At 40.1% G+C, this 21,292-nt stretch overlaps 1 protein-coding gene across 4 annotated transcripts; it reads right to left on the bottom strand.

Annotated features, from left to right (window-relative positions):
- Positions 1-146: 146 nt before the first annotated feature.
- cnsta (consortin, connexin sorting protein a) lies at positions 147-21,290 on the bottom strand. Of its 4 annotated transcripts, none has more exons than XM_079664108.1 (13): positions 21,156-21,290; positions 18,361-18,449; positions 17,720-18,094; positions 13,084-13,688; positions 10,833-10,863; positions 8,780-8,866; positions 8,262-8,343; positions 7,407-7,428; positions 7,123-7,189; positions 5,356-5,924; positions 4,727-4,915; positions 1,700-1,850; positions 147-1,560 (listed from the first exon to the last, which is right to left on the bottom strand). In XM_079664108.1, the coding sequence occupies exons 2-13, from the start codon at positions 18,371-18,373 to the stop codon at positions 1,352-1,354; spliced, it is 2,400 nt and encodes a 799-aa protein (XP_079520234.1). In that variant the 5' UTR covers positions 18,374-18,449; positions 21,156-21,290; the 3' UTR covers positions 147-1,351. The 4 variants fall into 4 exon arrangements, with proteins under 4 accessions (XP_079520234.1, XP_079520235.1, XP_079520236.1 ...); XM_079664109.1 differs by having other exon boundaries at positions 21,169-21,222; XM_079664110.1 differs by lacking the exon at positions 21,156-21,290 and adding an exon at positions 20,645-20,714.
- Positions 21,291-21,292: the final 2 nt, after the last annotated feature.

The following is a 21,292-nucleotide window of genomic DNA, read 5'->3' as shown; positions in this document are numbered from 1 at the left end:
ACTAATTGTTTGCAACTGTTTTAAGACATATCTCAAACCTCACCAGACCCGCATAAGATTATTTTCTGTTCAAGTTATCTGTGCATAACAGGCATGGACTCACACTGACCCGGAAAACAGTTTGTGGAAATGGATATTTTCGGATCAAATGAAATAAAGCCAGCATTACGCTCAGGACCAACACAACAGATCCTGTAGAAATATTGCAATACTTTTTTTTTTTTTTAAATCGTACCAGTATTATGTGCAACATGTTAAACATTCTTCTGACAGTATATACAGAGGTGCACTGTGTTCCTGTACATGTTGCATATGCTACATAAAGTTAAGAATAGCTCATTGAAACCCATAAACGTACAGTTTGGACTTTGAGTCTCCATGGCAGCCATGTCAGCACACTGCAGAAAGAACAGTACAGGAGACAGGAGACCCATGTCCAATGTGAATAATACATAAATGCCCTACAGGTGACACAAATCAAAGTCTAACATTACAAATCCAAACATTCATTCAGATTGATTAAGACATAATGATTTCATTCCAAGTAGTAGACCACAAAATGCTTTGTTCATTTGAAAATGAGTGAATTAAAAAAGTCAACAATAAAAAGCAACACTAGTGGCTGCAAAGGTTTGTAAAATGCCCATTGGGCCATTCCCATTGTGCAGTGTGTGTAGAACATATCTGAGCCCCCAGTCAACAAACTGTACATTATATATACTTTTATATTATATATACTTTTTTTTTTTTTTAAACATCACCCTGGATTGCAGCTCATTTATTTTGTTCTTTTTCCTAACTGAGGGAGATGAGTGTTGGAGAAGTCGGCGAAAGTTTGTATCCAGTCATGGAAGATTTCACTATCAGTGACCTTAGAGACGTAGGTGTCACTGGCAGACGGTGCACGTGTTACCTTAGTTCGATAGGACACTTGAATGTCTAAACTTAGCTCGAGAATGAGTAACCTTTTTAATGTGGACAGCATTGACAGGCGTGCAGGTCAGTTCCTCCTCTTCTGTAAAGCACTCTGCGTTCTCCTCTTTCTCCTTCTGCCCTACTTTAACTCTCAAAGTCCTGTGGTAAAGAAAAATCTCACCAAAGACTTTTAGGCTCAACGAACCCGGGGATTGTATTCAAAGAGTATTAAAAACAAAGTAGAGCAGGCTTAAAAATGCCAATATCTGATGTAATATTAGCCAACCAGCTAGCTCCACACAGCGCCAGGGACTGTGGCAGCTGCCTGGCTCCCTGACCTCATAAAACATCGTCCCAGGAAGCAGCAGGGGCTTCTGGACCCCCAGAGATCCACAGTGGAACCTGCTGCTCCTTAATGTTGACTAGCTGTTTGCTGCTATGACCCGGGGGCCAACCAATGCTGGATCTGAGATATCCCGCTCTGCAGCTGGGCGACGTAAAAGTCTGCGTTCCTGGAGAAGTCCTGACAGACGGTGGAGTGGGCGTCGCCCAGAGCACAGTAAAGGGCGGTGCCACCCACACTGATCACTACGGTAACAAAACAAAGCAGGAAGAGTAGCAGGCAGGAGTCTCCACCGCCAACATCTACAGAGGAAGAGAGAAGGAGAGATTTAGTTAGAGAGGAAGTGGATTCATCCTAATGAACCCTGACCAATTCCTGTGTTTGATGTGTTTATGGAGGGACACAGGTCTTTAACCTTTGGGAAATAAATGAAAAACCCACCTTGTTCACAGCCATCATCGGGGACTTTGAAGCGGACGCGTCTTTTGGCCGGGTTTTTGTCCGGTCGGGGCTCTGAGCCGATCTCACTCACGTCTTCCAGACACACAGGACGCCTCTTTAATATGGACACCAGGCCAGAGGCAGGAGACGCCTGACAAGAAAAAAACAAAACAAAGATGTTAAGAAGTTCAGACAATTATGTTGACATAACATAATTTTCATTATATAAAAATACAGATGGATCTGTTCATATTCATACATGTCACCAGGCATGTCCACCAGGGGTCAGTACATCACACAATCAGCAGCTTTAACTCTCTATCAGTCAGGCTCACAGTACAATGCACTGCTTCCTTTGACAGAACTTATGCACATTAGATTTCCAACTCTCATCCCAGGCTCAATGCAAAGTGATAAACTACGTATAGGTTTGCAAATGAACTTTGGCCATCGAGGTCGGGCAGAGTACCATTCGTATTTTGAAACACTTCACATTACATCATGTATCATAATGTTATCATCCACCTGCTGCCAGATACAGTTAGATAACTCTGCTCACAAGGTTGAGCTGAATGACAAATGTGAAAGTAAAAACACGATTTGGTTACTAACCTTTAATGTCAATGAACCTTTGGATTGGAAGCAGATTAAAATATGAGAATCTGTTTAGTACTATGACCTTTTTACTATATTTGTTACAAACACATGTTTTTAAGTCTGTAGTGAAATAAACACATCTGATGCAATAGTCGTGATATGTAGTTGGTTTCTTTATAGTTTGAAAAACACAAGGCCATTTTTTTGAAAAAGTTATAGACCACCAAAACAGTGAAAGAGATCTTCTTTATATAACAGAAAAGCTTCCGGTAACACTTTATATTAAGGTACACAAATTAACCATCAACTAGTTGTTAATTAACATGCATATGAGCTGTATATTGGCTCTTTATTAGTCATTATAAAACACTTATTGATGCCTTATTGACCATATTCTACAAGTAATAAGCCATTAGTTGAGAGTTTTTCCTCAATAACCCTCTAATTAGTGCTTATTCATTGCAAGTAAGGAAGTTGTTGTACATGAGTTTGGGTCTTAATATGCTCTGCTCAATATGGGCCTAATAAGGCAGTAGTACCACAAGAATAGTAATTCTCCCTTAATGAGACTTAACAAATATGATCTATTCTTATGTAACAAGACATGAAACTATAAGTATTAATTGTGTCTAAATAACTCAAAATTAGGTATTTATATCTAAGAACATGTTCCCTATTTTAAAGTGAAATCTTGTTCATAACCAATAAGCTAGTAGTTTGACTCTAATTGACCTGAACAGGTTCCCTATTCTAAAGTTGCCTCCTCTTCACACTTTGTAAATACATTATAGCACACACCTACTGAAATGAACCTCAACAGCACATGAACAAAGTAGGCAAACGTTTAAATATCTGTTTTATTAATGAACCACTAAAGAGAGGCTCAGACACATCCCAAAACATCTCAAGTTTCTCCAAGGCTGAGAGCACATGCAGCCTGTACTTTTTAATAAAAAACAATTTTTAACAGATGTTATGTATTTGTGATCATACATTGCTTTCTGACGGACTTGACCCTTTTACTCTTCAGGTTGCATAGGGAACATTTGTAGTAGTCTTTCTCCTACTTCCTGTAGGCCTACCCGGTTTCCTGTCTAACCTTCAGTATACATTTTACAAAAATATAAATGTGCAAATATGAAACATACAGGTCAATATCACCTTGCTATTGGTAGCTGAACTGTCAATACCCCAAAACATATTCTTAGATATAAATAGCAAGAATTATTTAGACACAATTAACACTTATAGTTTCATGTCTTGTTACATAAGAATAGATCATATTTGTTAAGTCTCATTAAGGGAGAATTACTATTCTTGTGGTACTACTGCCTTATTAGGCCCATATTGAGCAGAGCATATTAAGACCAAAACTCATGTACAACAACTTCCTTACTTGCAATGAATAAGCACTAATTAGAGGGTTATTGAGGAAAAACTCTCAACTAATGGCTTATTACTTGTAGAATATGGTCATGTAGAATAAGGCATTAATAAGTGTTTTATAATGACTAATAAAGAGCCAATATACAGCTAATATGCATGTTAATTAACAACTAGTTGATGGTGAATTTGTGTACCTTAATATAAAGTGTTACCAAGCTTCCAATAAGATACGTTTGAATTCTGCACCTTGAGTAGACCAATCACAGAGCTACCTACTGAGTACTACAGTACTGCTGCCTGAAACGTGTCTCCCAGGCTGCACTTCATCCTATATTTGATCAAAGCAGGCCACTTTGTGCCACAGTTCTTTCTGTCCCCGCTCCAGGTGCTGAGCACCTCCCAGCAGCTATGTCTCGACCTTTCTCTGTGAGTCATGTAACCAGCACTTAAAACCAATGACATAATACATTTTAATTAAATATAAAAATGAAGCTTTTTATCTCACAACCCACCGCACAGATCATTTTAAAAACCAACAACAAAGAAACCAATCAAGACGCTGACATTGCAGGGGCCTGACATTTTCAGTTCCCCAACTTTGACCTCACTATAGAAGAGTTTAATGTCAATGTGGCTTCCATATCCGCAAAACTAATCTAGTCTAAAGTACAACAGTAATAGCTATGTAATACCATGAGGGCTGCTCAACAGGGCATGGTGCTGTCCATTATAAAGTGCCACTATGGGCAGAAACAGACAGAAACCTTCGTGGTCATCAAATTCCAAGTTTGAAGCGAGCTGTTTTTATTTTTATCTTAAAGTTGCGTTTTATTAGTGTGTGCGAATAGTTATTATAGCATTCTAGACTTTTAGCCTGTGTTATTTTTATCGTGAACATAATGGTATTACCACAGGCAGCCCTAATGCATGCCAGCACTTAAATAAAACATAAATAACCAACAAATCAAGTCAATAACTTGCTGAAAAGTCCAACAAGGTTACTCTCCCTTACCGATCCACAGCAGAGCAAGATAAGATACACACCTGCTGTACAGTGATGAGTTTAGCCATGTCGTCCAGTGAGGCAGCTTCACTGATGATTTTAATTTGCTCCACTTCGTACTCCTCCTCTTCGTACTCCTCCTCCTCCTCCTCCTCAGCCTGCTCCTGCTGCTCCATACGATCCCCTTGAGGGAGGCGGGCCTCCTGGGGCAGGCCGGTTTGAGTGCTCTCCTGCAGTCACAATGAAATAGCAACATAAGTTATGATGATACTAATCCCTTTGTGTTGCTCTACTCTCTATTGACCTGCTATAACAACACTCTGATGGAAGCCATTAAAGCCAAGGCTCTAAAGTGATGGGGAGGTTGTTCCCAGGAAATAGTAAGGAACAGAGGAAGTGATACCATTTATATTCAGCATGAGCAATACTGATTCCTAATATAGATAGAGGAACTAAGTGGTTAGAACGAGCTCCAATCATCATCACAACTCTAAAAACCTTTAGCAATGTAAACCTTTCGAAACCAGTCAAATATATACGGTAATGTTTAACAATGTAGTTCCAGGATAGCAGAGTTTAAAATAATTGCTAAACTAAATAATTAACAGTAAACGACAGACTTTAAAAAATAAATTGTATTTCTCTTAATGTAATTGGATTGGTTCTGTACCTGGGTCTCCTCGCGCAGCTGCTCCTCAGCGCGGGCTTCCTGCTGTAGCTCCACCTCTGCCCCACTGACCAGAGTCTCCACTGGGAGAGCTTCCTGACACCAAGGAGCGTCTCTTCTCTTCTGTCTTTTCTTCTGCCTCTCCTTCTCCTCTTCTCCCTCTCCCTCCTCCTCCATCGCTAAGACCTCGGCTGCCTTCTCCAGGTCACTCTCCTCTTCGTCTTTTTTTGCTTCCCTTTCCTGTGCGGGACCTAAATCTCCTCCCTGCTGCTCTGCAGGCTTGGACTGATCCATTTCTCCATCCGTAGAGGGGTGTAGTCCATTTCCAATGACTGACGTGGTCTGTTCTACCCCTCCTTCTGCCTCTCCTACCTCACCGTCGCTGCCTTGCTTGACGGTCAGCTGATCTCCATGAAAACATGCTTCCCTGTTCAGGTCTTCCCTCTCTCTTCTTGAGATCTCAGGGGAATCGAGTTGATCCGTCAAATGAATGGACGGGCCGACCGGAGGGCTGCTCAGAGGGGAGGAGGAGTCATGGCCTCTCGGCTCCATCCATTCATCAACTTGATGGACTGGATGATTACAAAGAGACACAATGAGGTAGGTATTAAAGGGTCAAAAAGAAAAAACTGGTTTAAGGCATCAAAATAGAACTTGATTATTTTATTAATCCTAGAGGACATTTGGCATCACACTCCGTCCCAGGTCGGGGCAGCTTATGTTTTATGTTTATGAATCACACCAACCTTCGACTGATTGCAGGATGGAATAGTTTCACTTATTTGTTTATGTTTTATAAATGATTTCTAATCTTACCAAAGCAATTACAACCAAAATGCAGTTGAGAGGGACTTGTGTATTTAGCGGTATTGTATTTTCTTTTCAAACATAAACTAAATACTTAAAAAGACATATCTCTGAAAAAAAATCCCCCTATGTGTAACGGAGGTGATCTCTGGGGCCATAGATCTCGGCCTCCGTCACGGATTGTATAGCTTCGTTGGTGGCGAAGTGTATGTCATTTGTGCATCCGTTAGTCACGATCTGTCTGTGTTTTAATTTGTCTGTCTCTGTTTCCTGTTTGTGTTTGAAAAGTGTTCCCCCTCCCGTTTTGTCTGTTGCTGCTGATTGTGTTCACCTGGTGCCCTGTGTTGTCTCCTCCCCCCTCACCTGTGTCTTGTTGGCTTGATTAGTCTGTGTGTATTTAGGCTCTGTTTTTCCTGTTTGTGTGTGTGAGATCCTTGTGGCTGCTGACTGTGTTCAGGGAGGACAGTCATATTGAGGCTGTGAATTATGTGCCCATGAGGAATAAATGCCGACACCGGGTTATATTTGAACTCTCTGCCTCTGCCTTCTTGCTTGGTCGGGCCGCTCAATTGTCAGCTTCACACTATGTCAATCTAATCTAGTCTGTCCAGTCTCTCCACCAACGCTACTGAATGTACCATATGAACACATTCACACAGTACGAAACCATCACAGTTCGCCCTAATGCCTTTATTTATATACATTTCACTGAGTGACAACCTACAAATTATCCCAAAAAATAATTCTCATAACTTAGAAGGGAGTTCTTTTTAAAATATCCTTGTTTTTATTATGCCTTAGCCAAATGTCCTAAAACCGCATGTGAATGACATTATAACGAACCACCCTTCTACACATTTCCTGTTGATGAGCAGGAACATTAATGTTTGGCTTAAGGTCCATTTAATACCTTTTCTTACACTTTCTACTTAATCAGGACATGACAATAATACAATCACTCACCTGAGGTACTTGAAGGCAGCAAACCACTTTGTTCAAAGATAGGTCTCGAAGGTTTCAGAGATGCACACTGTACACACAAAGGAAAAAATGTAACACGCGATACCACTACACGGTTTAGTAATATGCAAGTTACGCATTATTTAAAAATGTAACCTATGGCAACATGCACAGTGAACTGAAGAGAGGTGTGTATTTAAAAATCAACGAGTCATTTGAAATGCACATTCATTCTATGTACATTTTCACTTTCATACAAAGACACAAATGAATGACTAATGTCTCACCCCAGCATCTGTAGCTCCTGGTCTGTAAACAGAAGAAAAAGAGACACAGTGAGATTGGGAGAGGATTGAAGGTCTGTTCTAGGTTTTAGTAAATGAAGACGTGAAAGATGGGTGACCCTTCTCTACTCATTCAATCTAATATTAGCTCAAACACATTTCCCTGGCTAATACAACATATGTGTGTGTGTGTGTGTGTGTGCGTGTGTGTGTGAAGTGAAACCCTAGTAGTGTGATAGCTCAAATGACTGAAAGTGCAGCAGCAGCAAATGGACATATGTTTTAACTATCACTGCAGTGCCACACACACACACACACACACACACACACACACACACACACACACACACACACACACACACACACACACACACACACACACACACACACACACACACACACACACACACACACACACACACACACACACACACACACACACACACACACACACACACACACACACACACACACACACACACACGCACACACACACACACACACACACACACACACACACACACACACACACACTCTAGAAAGAGTTACATTTGGGTAATAACTGTAATATGGACTCCTAGCTATAGTAAGGGGAGAACATCTCAAACCATGAAGTATCTGTTTAACTCTTACAGAGGTTTAGGAAGTAGAGTTTAAAAAAAAAAGGCGACACATTTATATTTTCACAAAGTAGCAGAGATATAACAGGTTATAAGGTGCTAAGTGAAGTTGCTTTGTTCAGCATCTCATAGTGAAAGTAACTGCTGCACATAGAGCTGTAAATAATGTGCAAATGATATATTTTCATTCATTTAAAGCCCTGAAAGAGTACAAACACAAACATGCATGCCAACTGACCGACTGTGTGTCTGGCAGATGTTTGTAAGAGTGTCCAGATGGTGGGTTTCCAGGTCGGAGGAAGAACTTCTACACTGACTCTCTAGAAGATGGAGACACACAGAGAGACACAGGCAGGTAAAAGCATTGTTACAGCTACGATGAAGACAAGAGCATGCTCTCCTGTAGGCAATACAATTATGAACGTAATGTAGGTCCACATCTTATGGAACTTAATGATACGATCAATAGAACTATATTATGAGGATCCCATGAACGAGACACAGAGGCTGCAGTCATACAGTTGAATCGTTTTATGCTTATAAACTGTGCATGTATACAACAACAAGGATTTAGGAACATGTGTTAGACTCATACTTCTATAGCATTTAGTTTTAGAAACATACATTTCTATTATAATGTATAAGTATTTTGTTAAACAGACAAACATGTATATTAGGGATGTACATGTATATTAGGGATGTACTTACACAGTACATGCATCTGGCCCATGTGTGCTGTGTGTGCATGGTTCTTACCCCACTGCCCTTGGAGTGCATTCAAGTTGTCCAATACTCTCTGGTGATAGAGTCTCTCTAGTTGAATGCACCATAACGCCCGCTGGTCTGAACATCACAGGTTAAGAAACTCATAAAAACACACAGGGACTCAGAGAACGGGTTGCCTCAGGTAAAAGGTCAAAAAGAAGTGAGACAGACAAAATAGGAGGACGAAGAGAGACGGAGGCAGAAATAGAGTCGGGCCAAAAGAGACAGAGGAAGAAAGCTCTCCAGGATGCAGTCGCTCATGTTTATGGATATGAGCCGGCAGAACACAATCCTTCTTTGACATGGCTCGATGCTTTCTCTCTCTCTCTCCCCAAGTAACCCTCTATACATGCATGACATAGCTACGCTAGCTTTCCTGTGACTCTTATCGTTTCCTCCATCCCACTTTGTTTCTTTCCTCTTATTAAATCAGTCAAAGCTTCCAATCCTTTCCCATGCACACTCTCCTTCCTTTATTCCTCTCTTCCACTTTTTCATTGACTGCAAGTGTTATTTATATAAGAGTCTATAAGGCATACATGCCAACCTTTCCAAATCCAAAAGAGGTAGGTTTGCGCGCGGCAAATGTGCACGCCCAAATTAGGTAATCAGAAGAAATGGAACTCCAGTAATGACATGTATAAACCATGTGTTTAACATATATTGCATCATTTTATGCATTTTTCAGAAAAAGTGTTAGTTTGGTATCAACGACATGTCTGGTCTTCAAAATGCCTGAAAAGTAAAAGAATGGGAGATAAATATCCCAAAGTCTCCACATTTTAGTATATTTTGAATGTGCTTCTGGTGATAAAATGTGATATAAATAATGTAAAGGCTTTCAGATTGCCGTAGCTCACTAAACAGAGACATTAACGACATGTTTGGTGTTGAAAATGTCAGAAAAAGTGAAAGAATGGGAGATAAATATCCCCAAATCTCTAAATTGTATTATATTTTGTGTGTGTTTGTGGTCCTCTTTCAGTTGAGACACTGTAGGATGCTTCCGGAAAAGACCAAACACTGGATGTCAAAGTTTCAGTCGCCAACATGTGTTTTCGAGACACTGATATTAACGGGGAAATCCTGCAGGACTCAAATGCTTCGTCGGGGGTAACGCTGCCCTTCCTCTGCACGTTGTTTCTCTTTCAGAAACACAGAGGACTGTTTGTATGATGCGATCACAGACACGCTGCAAACGGTGTCCACCAAAAGTCGAGTCCAGTGTCTATGGAGTGTCATTTTTATTTGTTATAGTTTGGGAAGATTGAAAATCGGTAGGGAAAGCCAGCTAAGTTGGTAGGCGGTAGAAACATGTCAAAAGCGGTAGACTACCGCCCAAATCGGTAGAGTTGGCAGGTATGCTATAAGGTTGTGAGTATGCACTGTACGTGAAGATCAATAGGTTCTTTGGTTCAGAAACAACGAACCTTTTGATTTGCAGCTAAAAAGATCAGCTAATTAGCATCTTTAAATGAACCTCTATGTTGATAATCATTATTTACTTGGGAAATACCTGTAAATGCTGCAATCTTTCATCATTGTTTTGGCAACATGATGTGGTTTTCTTTCCCTTCATGTTTAATCTGAGTATCTTCCCTCTGTGTCTTCTTTCTCTCTGCCTCTCTTCTCGTGTGAGCCTCTGGGCATTTTGTAGAAGCCAGCTCAGCTACCGGTGCTTTTCCTCTCACTCTGTTTCACCTTATGTAATAATTACCCCTCTCTAGGTTCTCCTTATCTATTCTGTTACTGTCAAGCCTCCTCGTCTCTCTGTTCAGTTATTTTCTGCTCTTTTCTTCTCTGTCAAATGTCTTTTGATCTCTTATTAATCTCACTTTTTGAAGTCAGTGAGGCATCAAATAATCCACTGAAATGAGTGCGACAAGTTACCCCAAATTCTACAGCTGTAAATCCAGTGTGTGTAAAAAACTAATTATAAAACATAGACAAGAAGAAATTAGCCTAAGAAAAACACATGAATAAAAACAGAGTAGAGCAACCAACCGCAATACAAACAGACACAGACACATAGTGATAAGGATACAGTCTTTGTGAAAGACAAAGGTCTCGGCAATCTGCAGAGAGAGAAAGAGACAATTGCATTTTTGATAACGTGCGTGATTGTAATATATTTTTTAGGCTTTTACCCATTCAGTTTGTAACAAAAGCTATCAGAAAAAATATGTCTCAATAAAGGTTCAAACCAGACTAAAACCATTCATCCAAAAGTGGTCTTTGAACGTGATACATGAGTCAAAATCAGTCAGAGAAAAGATTGGTCTGATAAAGAACAAGAAAATATGTAAAAAGAACACCAATAAAGAACATACATCCGAAACATCAATCTGTCCAGAGCTGTAACTGTTCTGCTGCTGAAAGGAGTTCTATAATCATTAACTTTGACACAAAAACATGGTTAAGAAACTTCCTAGCATTCAGGAGAGACAGAGAGAAAATGAGAGTGAGAGTGAAAGGCAAGACGGAAAGACGAGAGACCGTCGTAGACACTCTACCTCTCTTCAGCAAGTGTCGTGTTCATGCTGCTCAGCTGATCTTAGAACAAGAGAAGTGTGTGTATGTGAGAGAAGCAGAGAGAGGGAGAGAGAGGGGGAGAGAGAGAGGGGGAGAGAGAGACGGCGAGAGAGAGGGGGAGAGAGAGGGGGAAGAGAGAGAGAGAGAGAGGGCGAGAGAGAGGGAGAGAGAGAGGGGGAGAGAGAGAGAGAGAAAGAGAGAGACAGGGAGAAAGAGAGGGAGAGAGAGAGAGAGGAAAGGAGGGCACAAAAGGCTCTCGCATTTTAATGAGGGGGGTGGTGACGACTGAATGACCTTTATAGTCTACTGTACTGACGTGATTCAATTTCATGATCCAGGGTTTCCCCCTTAGAAACTGTGACAACCTACACTAAGAAAATGCAAAATAAATATATATGAAAACTAAACCCATTTAAAATTACCTAATGTTCCTCATTCAGCTTTTTTGTTTTAAATAAATCTTAATCTAAAAAAGCGACACTCAGTTACATTTTTAAATCCTGATCTCTAGAGGTGAGCATAACTTCAGCATATCATATTCACTGTTTTCAATGTAGTGGTATTTAAATTCCCTTGAGTGCTGTCAAATTCAGCAAGTAGAGCTTTAATTATATTTTCAACATTTTTAACTAACAATTTTAAATATTTTGCCACATTAAGAGCATCCAGATAAATCCAGTAAATCATAATCTTTTTTTATTAGACCAGCAAACAATTGACTTTAATCGGTGGGTTAAGAATCGACTTGTTCTGGACATGTGTACTTGTTTTTTATAGTCAATGAAAGTGAAAAGTTGCTTTTCCTTATCATTGTTATCGTCAAATAAAAACCATTAGGCGGTCAGCAGGGTTGTGCAACATTGTGGGAATGTAAATAAATGGCCCATTGTGTGACGTCATGTTGTAAAAACACTACAAATAGACTTCATACTTCAGTACTATTGTTGTCCATTAGTACTTGTAAATGATTTGGACATTTCCAACTGCACTTGAAGGCAGCTTCATTTCCGGGCAGCTAGTTAAGAAAAGACGGAGTGTCAGCTGTTACACCAACTTCTGGGCAGGTGGGGAAAAGTGCCTTTTTATTTTTTAACCTTACTTTGTTGTGTTACTAAAGTTTACTGCAGCAAAACATATGGGGTTGTTTACTGCCCACTCTCACTCCCTGGTTAAATGACTGGCCTAAACATGACGTTGTGCTGCGTTTCTATAAAAAGTTGAGTCTGTTAGATCACCTGATTTTGTGAGAATGTGGCCTTATACTTACCACGACCCCCCTGCCCCCTCTCTCTCTCTCTTTCTCACACTCTCACACTCAAACACACACACACACACAGACACACACCTGTTTGCCTGGAAGAAAGAGTAGCTCAGGTGTGCCTGGTGGAAGCACGTGTAAATCAAACTGACTGAAATATTCACACACCCTGTAATATACATGTTCAGTCATGCAGGTTTGCAGTGTGCTAGGATTAAGTGCGTACATATCTGTTGTTGTATTAGAATACAGACGCTGAAGACACCCATGCCTTCGGCTACAAAGTGCCATTACGATTATAGGGTTGATTGGATAACAGTGATTTAATAACCTGAGCGAGAGAGCTAACATTACAGATACTAAAATGACTGAAAGACAGCAAGAAATAACACTTAAAGAAACCATTAAAGGGGAGAAAGTCTTCTGAAGTGAATGACTGGCAGAAAGAGTGGTGATAAGCTTGAAGTATTTGACATAATATGCAGGAATATAACAGGGAGGTTACCTGGTGAAGGTACTGTGGAAGGCGGACGTCATCTCCTCTTTGTGCCAACTCCTCCAGAGACTTCAGCAGTGCAGAGCTCAGAAGAGGCCCGGTGGAGTCTGACAGACAAGTGGGCACTGGAGTGGAGGTAATGTGTTTCCAACTGGAGCTCAAAGGTCCTGTGGTGGTAGTGGATTCTGGGCCTGCAGTCGTAGGCCGTGTGGTAAGGGGTCCCGTGGTTGAACTCAGAGGGGTGGAAGCAATGGAAGTATTATTCCTCGTAGTGCAAGTAGTTCCTGTAGATGGCTCTGAGGTAAGATGTTCTGTAGGGAAGTCAGTATTTTTTGCTATTCTGTCTGCAGCTTCTGTGAGACATTTAGTCCCAGGTGGGAAGGTGCCTGAGGTTAAAGTAGGTGCAGTAGAATTAATAGGCCCCGTGGTGAAGGTGGGTGCCAGTGTATTGGACCCTGTAGTGGAGGCAACTGATTCAGAGTTATGAGAGTCCCCTTTGATAGCACTTTGGCCCTGATCCACTCCACTGATGGTCTCTGGACTAACCACCAAAGGGGATGTAGGCTCTGGACTGGTCCCAGGGCTGAAGGGATATGGAGTCTCCAGCAGACTGCCTACAGAGGGAAAGAGGACAGCAGCAAACAGAGAGAGAAGTTAGAGAAATAATAATTAGGGGCACAGCGAAAGTGTTGCAACAAGATAATTTGCTTACGGCTGTTTAAAACTCCTGAGGACACAGGTGTATAAAAGCTGTAACAATTTGATACTGACAATTATATTTGAAACTAAATTAAGAAGATCATGTCAGCTGCCAATTCACCAAATTGTTATTATACGTATAACTTCTAAAAGTATCGGAGGGTTACTTTGGGTTTTAAATAAATGTTTGAACAGGGTTTACATCGATAAACTTCAGATTATTTTATTTAAGTGAAGGAAGATAGATTGGAGCAACATTTTAACTTAATTTACAAAGAAAGCAGAACATCTCCATATTTTAGGGGCTGAAAACTGCATTTTCTGACATTTCTGCATGAAGAATAACTTTAATGATGAACTGATTAACAAAATAGTTGATCAACACCTGTTGATAAAGGCTACGGAGGTTAGTCATGGATGACTGTGTAACTAGCACAAGTCTGCTTTTAAACAATCTGATGTTTTTTTAGAATTGGGCAGTGAATGCTTGATTTTTGTATCTAGTGTTTTAAGTTCCTGTTTGTATAGCTTTTCAAAGGGTTGGCTATTTCTGAGCTAAGCTAATTACCAGTCTGTTGATGGAATAGGGCACTTGAAACCACAGAGAAAAAACTGAGCACACACAACTTTCACACTCTGTACTTACAGGCTCATTGCTCCTTCTTTAAACACCCACACTGCAAGTAGATTATTACTCTTTGTACCCGACTGGGGAGGTTAACAGCCAGTGTAGAATCAAATCAAATCAAATGTAGTTTTATTATCCAATTCATTGAAATATGTGATATATCTTTCACACATTAACCAACAAAAGTATCTAAATTACATTTCATGACTACCAGCAGGCCTTATTATACAAACCTCCTTAACATACACATGTAACTATGGGAACTGTGTTAAGCTAACATTTTCACAATAGCTTACACACTGTTTGTCCCAAATGCGGCATCACTGGAGAGACCTAGAGCACAATTGAATGCTTACCAACACAGCAACTATTTATTTTGTGTGTGTGTAAAGAAAACAGGTAAAAATCAGGAAATTAAACTATTTGGTTTGAAAAACAGTGTTATTGATTACCATGTCTGGCAAGCTTGAAAACATATGTGTATCCCTTTTTTCTTTTCTGGTCTTTTAATCATTCTTCTCATCTATTCCTCTCATACATTTCGTCTCTATCTCTACCTGCAGCCTCCTTAAATCTTATTTGCTTTGTTTCACTCCCTCAATCTCATCATGTGATCGGAATGACCTAATCACTGCCGTCAGCCTGACCTCAATCCATAATGCTGACCACTTACAAAAAAAAAAGACAAAATAAAAAAGCTTTCCAACAGAGAGTAATCCAGATCCTGACCCGAGTGTTCTTCACTGCACTCTGTCAAAGCACTGTTGATACATTAATATTCAGTCAACAGTTGTGAAAGTGTCAAATGGTTTTTTACTATCACTGCACTTTTTACTATTTAAGATGGTTTGATTGTCTGTACACTGCACATGGTTTTACTGACTTTACTGAATCAGACAGAAAGTGACTTGTTGCTATTTAAAAACACTGCAGGTAAAAATGTAACATCCATGGGCCAATCGGCCACACGTGCCACCTGAGGGTCTGTACTACGAAGCCGGATTTTCGCTTAGCGAGGTAACTTCAGGGTTAACTCTGGGTTTCCGGTCCTACAACGCTGGTTCACTTCTTACCAGGATAGATCTCCATGGTATCTTATGCTGAACGGCTAGCCTGAGGCCTGTACTACGAAGCCGGTTCAACCTAACCTGGATATGTTTGAGTTACCCGGTTTACTTAATCCAAAACAAACACGCTCTCGCTAAACTGTCCTACGACGCTGGTTATCAACTCGTTAACTCAAGCCAGCTTTGCCCTATCTAGTTAGGTGCGCGTTCACATGAAAGGGGTGGTATTTGGAGCATTCGACCAATCACAAACATGGACAAGCGTACTGACAGTGCAGCGCGTCATACTATAATTAGACAAATATGAAGACATTCAACTTTAAACATCCATGACTTAAACACTTTATCATGGATAAAAGCCACATAGCTGCACCTGCAAGGTGAATACAGCTGGTAACAGAAAAAGTGTTTGAATGCGTACATTAACAGGTTTATGATATCACTGCCCCGTCTAAGACACGAGTGGATCCGACTTTAATTACATTTGACTTGAGTGTTTCGTCAACTTAATGTGTTTCTTAAAATAATACCTCTGCATACAGTATGTGACACTGTGAGTGTTGCACGGCCAGACACGGCTCAAGATGTTGACTCGGATAAGGAAATATACATTATGATGTGATATGAATGATAATGGGACACATCGACGTCTGCACTCACAGTGCCGCGGACTGTACGTAATGTTACTTTGATCCGGTTACTTATGTTGTGGCAGATATTTAAGTAAGCTTTCTTAACGCTAATGTTATAATAGTCAGATTGCTCTGAAGATGGGAGGTGATATTCTATTCATTTTCACGTTCAAACAGTCAGTTGATTTTTGCCGGCCGTCTTTCCTGCAACGGCAGTTTTTCTGTATTTCCTTTCTCCTGTAATATGACTTGATAGCTTTAAACTCCGCACACTGAGCTCTGATTGGTCAGCAGGCGGTGCTTTCACTGAGTTGATCTCTTATCCTGGAACCTAACCTGCTCCGGACCAGGCAAGCCGTTCAGCATAAGTTACCATAGAGATCTAGCACGCTAAGAAGTGAACCAGCCTCGTAGGAACGGAAATCCAGAGTTTTCCCTGAAGTTAGCCCGCCAAGCGAAAATCCGGCTTCGTAGTAGAGGCCTCTGTTCCGGAGCAGGTTTGGTTCCAGGATAAGAGATCAACTCAGTGAAAGCACCGCCTGCTGACCAATGAGAGCTCAGTGTGTGGAGTTTAAAGCTATCAAGTCATATTACAGGATAAAGGAAATGCAGAAAAACTGCCGTTGATGATATCATCATATATTTCCTTATCCGAGTCAGCTTCTTGAGCCGTATCTGGCCATGCAACACTCAGTGTCACATACTGTATGCAGAAGTATTATTTTAAGCAACACATTAAGTTGACGAAACACTTTATTCAAATGTAATTAAAGTCAGATCCACTCGTGTCTTAGACGGGGCAGTGATATCATACACCTGTTAATGTATTCAAACACTTTTTCTTTTGCCAGCTGCATTCACCTTGCAGCTGCAACTATGTTGCTTGTATCCTGGATAAAGTGTTTAAGTCATGGATGTTTAAAGTTTAACGTCTTCATATTTTTCTAATATTATATTTTACTTTTCATTCAGGAAGTATGACCCTGCGCTGTCAGTATGCTTGTCCATGTTTGTGATTGATCAAATGTTGCTAACCCCGCCCCTTTCATGTGAGCGGACAGAGAAACTCTGGCTTGAGTTACCGAGTTGATAACCAGCATCGTAGGATCGCTTAGCGAGATCGCGTTTGTTTTGGGTTAGTTAAGCCAGAGAACTCTGAACATATCCAGGGTATGTTGAACTGGATTCGTAGTACAGGCTTCTGGCCAGACACCTAATTGCTTGTTTGGCGACTCATTAACCAGGATGTAAGCACTATAAGGAAACATAGGTGGGTGTACCTGGAGAACACCAATGGAACTCAACAGAGCAGAGAGAGGTGCTGTTTTCAGCCTATCCTTTACTTTCCTTTTGCAACATTTCTGAGATCTTCTGCTATGTGTGTGTGTGGTTCTGTGAATTGTGTTTCATGTTCTGACGAAACTGTGCCCGTTATAATCAGGCTTAGGTATTAATAAAATACCCAGCTGTGTAGCCCTAAGCTTGTTGTGGTTTTCTAATGCCTCTAAATGGCCAACAAATGTACTACCGAGAAACAAAGATGTCTGTACTGTGTGGGAAGTGTTTGTCTATGGTTGTATATGATATGATTTTCTCATTCATGTGTGTATGTTCCTTACCTGTTTCTGAATAGGAGGAGTCAGTCATGGGAGTGTCTGGAGACTGGCAGCGCATTAGACAGCTTGATTCCTCTGAATCTTCCTCGTCTTCTTCATCCTTCATCACCTCATCAATGTCTTCTTCCTCATCCTCTCTACCTCTTTCTGTGCATGCTGCCTTTCCCTGCTCCTCTTGCACGTCCTTCCCATTGTTGTTGACTGAGGCTTTTTGTATGAGCCCTCCTTCCTCTTCATTTTGTCTCTGTGTGAGTGTGTTTGTCTCGTTGAGATTTCGAGTTTGGGCAGTGAGATCTTCAGATTTAGGAAGGTTATCACAGAGGTCAACCTCTCCCACCTCAACTTGTGACATTACTCTGTCCTCCCTCGCAAGCTGGCCTATAAATAAAACAAAGGATCAGTGTTTCTTAATTCCATAAATATCAATACAAATATATATATATATAACTCCTATGAATATCTTTAAGTTGATTTCATATTAACAGGTCAGCTGCAACTTGGGACAAAGCAACCGAGGACAGAAAAAACAAAAACATTCCCAACAATCATATTAGTATTTATATTGTGGTTTTCAAGTTGCTGTACTACTTACATATGTCGAGATGATATTATGTGTTCCGCTTTAGTGAAATGTAGACACTCACCACCATGATCCATTGGGCAACACCCTCAAAACGATTGAGCTTTCAGCATGAAGGTCAACGCCGCCTATTACACAAGCACTTCTTCAAGCCTGCAGAGATAAGAAAAACCAGACAGAAAACAGATGCATATCAATAACAGAAGGCATGATAAGACAGATAAAGTCAGACTCTACTCAGGTGACAGGGAGAGTGAGAAAGGGAAAGATACAAAACAGGAGAGTGAGAAAGGGAAAGATACAAAACAGGTCTAGCATCATTCCCGAGTTGTCAAACCAACCCTAAGGCTGAAACTGATTTATTTTATTTTTTAAAATACTCCAGAATAAAGTCCTACCAACAACACATTGTACTGTAGTGTAATACCACAAACACATGTGTTGTACACTGTATTTTGACATGGGAATTTTACAGCCCAGATACAGCCCTGACTATAAATAACAAACAACTGAACACTGTGTACAAGTCCTTCACGATTAGGATACCACCAACTAAATAGAGACTTAGTTTTCTCACCTATCCAAAGGAAAATCAGCATCTACTGTACTTGCTCACAAGAATAAAGCTTAAATGCATATTTTCTTTTGTTTTCTGTATCACTAAGCACATTGTTCTGCTTGTAACCCTGTTTAACATTCAGCAAAACACATTTAGAAATAAAAAGCCTTGACAAATAGACCTTGCTCAACATTGATTCCCTGTGTTCATATTAAAATACGTATGTAGTACATATATTTGTAACACATACAAGTACCACAGATTAATATGTTGGTTTATTAACACTAACACTGAAATGAGAAACTCTAGGATCATCTTGCCTTAATGTTGCATAAGATTAGATACATTTTAAGGAGACTGGCAACACCTTATGGATAAATGCTTTATGAATAAATATAAAAATAGGAAGCTAAGTTTGCTTTTCTAGCTATGAACATAGCTCTAAGATACAAATAGAAGAGAGTGTTGTCTTGTTGTCTCCAGGCTCTCATTGTCCTCTGGAGGATAAAACAGTCCCTGCCCATGACAAACATCTGTGATATTAAAGACTGATGCAACAACAACCTCCTGTTTATACACACAGGTGTTACTGTCCCCATCACACATGTTTTTTTATGATTTAAGGGTGTATTCATCCCCCACAGAGCCATCTGTCTATACAACCGTCCATCCTCTCCTCTCTTTTTTCTGCACCCTACTCCATGGGGGACAATGAATAATGAAAGACAGAAGAAGGGACAAACAAAACAAAGGGTGGAGGGAACAGATACTGTCCAGTGAGAGGCCACTGCAAAGACTTCTAACATACAGCAGAGCTACAGACAGGCAGAAATATAGGTTAACGCTATATGTCAGGTTATGTTTACATAAAGACTTGTTTTAAACACCTAAACTCACTTGTTTTTCCATTTCCTTGTTTAATCACTGAAGTGTCAAAAGCAAGACAGAGCACAAACCCCCTCTGTCCTGTCACCAAACCAGTCTGGGGTGAACTGTAAGATGGCCAAGCCACCCTGTAAATCAACACTTTGTACTCTTTACTCCACTACATTTATACAACAAAATAACAATAGTTACTTTACATATTCACATTATAAACTAATAGGCCTACAACATATAAATAAACAAATACATAAACTATGATATAAAATGAAAGGTTAAGATTTCGAGGCGCAGCACATGGGGTAATTAAATTAGCTTTACATTTACCAGCAGTGATGAACACATTAATGTATTTATAATACTCCAGTAAATAAATATATATGATTATAAAATGGGACATTACGAACAATAAGTAGTAGTTTACTTTTGGAACTTTAAGTATATTTTGATACAATACTTTTGTACTTTTTTGTAATATTTTGTATGCAGGACTTTTACTTCTAACAAAGTGTTTTCAGAATGGAGTATTCCTAATTTTACTGAGGTAAAACATCTGAGTATTTCTTACACCTCTGTCTAGACTGTATATGTTGTGCTTCAAATGCAGCCTTTTTGATAGCAGCGCTTGCAAATAAAAACCTCTATAAGTATGTTGCATGAAAAAATGAGACGATAGGTATTTTCTATTCTAAAATCTAGCAAAAATAGCAAATTAGACGTTGGCTAAGATATTTGCAGTCATTGCGCATTTAGTCATTTAAAGAGGTGGGGCATAGTTGTTGGCTAGATCACTAGTTTAGGCCAGCAAGTCCATAACGTTAAAGCCAACTTAAAATGTGCACAGGGCGTTTGACTTTAAAATATGTCTATAACTTTATATATTTAATGTAAGCTGTGGTAACATTACCTTGATGACCCGAGGAAGTAAAAAAAAAACTCAGGTGACAGCAGTCATTTCCACCATGACACTGTTACCAATAACTGGTTGCTAGCAAACCGACGGTTAACTAACGTGTAATCATTATTAAGTGTTTTGATGTAGAGCTAGCATGTTACGAAGGTTTTTACAATTTGATGAAACATCAGGGGATTAGCCTGGTCGCTATCGTTACGGATCATGCGCAGTGTTGATTTAACGTTATTGACAGTGTTCTGTTTCATCAAATTGTAAAAACCTTTGACCAGCTAAAGCTAACATTAAGCTAACTACTATCCATAAACACGTAACGAAACAGCAACACAAAACGCTACGGCATGCAATTAGTTAGCGCTAAGCTAGCCGATAGATAACACATCTGGCCACCATATCACGGAGAAAACCTAAAAAAAGACCCATTTAATTAACATAAATGCGCTTTTAAATATTAGCTAGTGTACACTACATGGTCTACCACACAAACAGTGAATCCATTACTTACGGCTGAAATGGATGGCTGAATGTTAACAGCTGTGGCATCAGACTCTTTGCTGGGGATGTTGTTGTACTTGTACTGAATGAAGGTGTTTCCGACAGACAGACAGGGGTCGACACCGTAGGTCGTTCCTGTCAGCAGGC

The sequence above is a fragment of the Notothenia rossii genome (genome assembly GCF_949606895.1).
Source record: "Notothenia rossii genome assembly, chromosome: 2".
NCBI lineage: Eukaryota > Metazoa > Chordata > Actinopteri > Perciformes > Nototheniidae > Notothenia > Notothenia rossii.
Note: the sequence above shows the minus strand (reverse complement) of the source record. Positions and strands in the feature narration are given on the sequence as shown.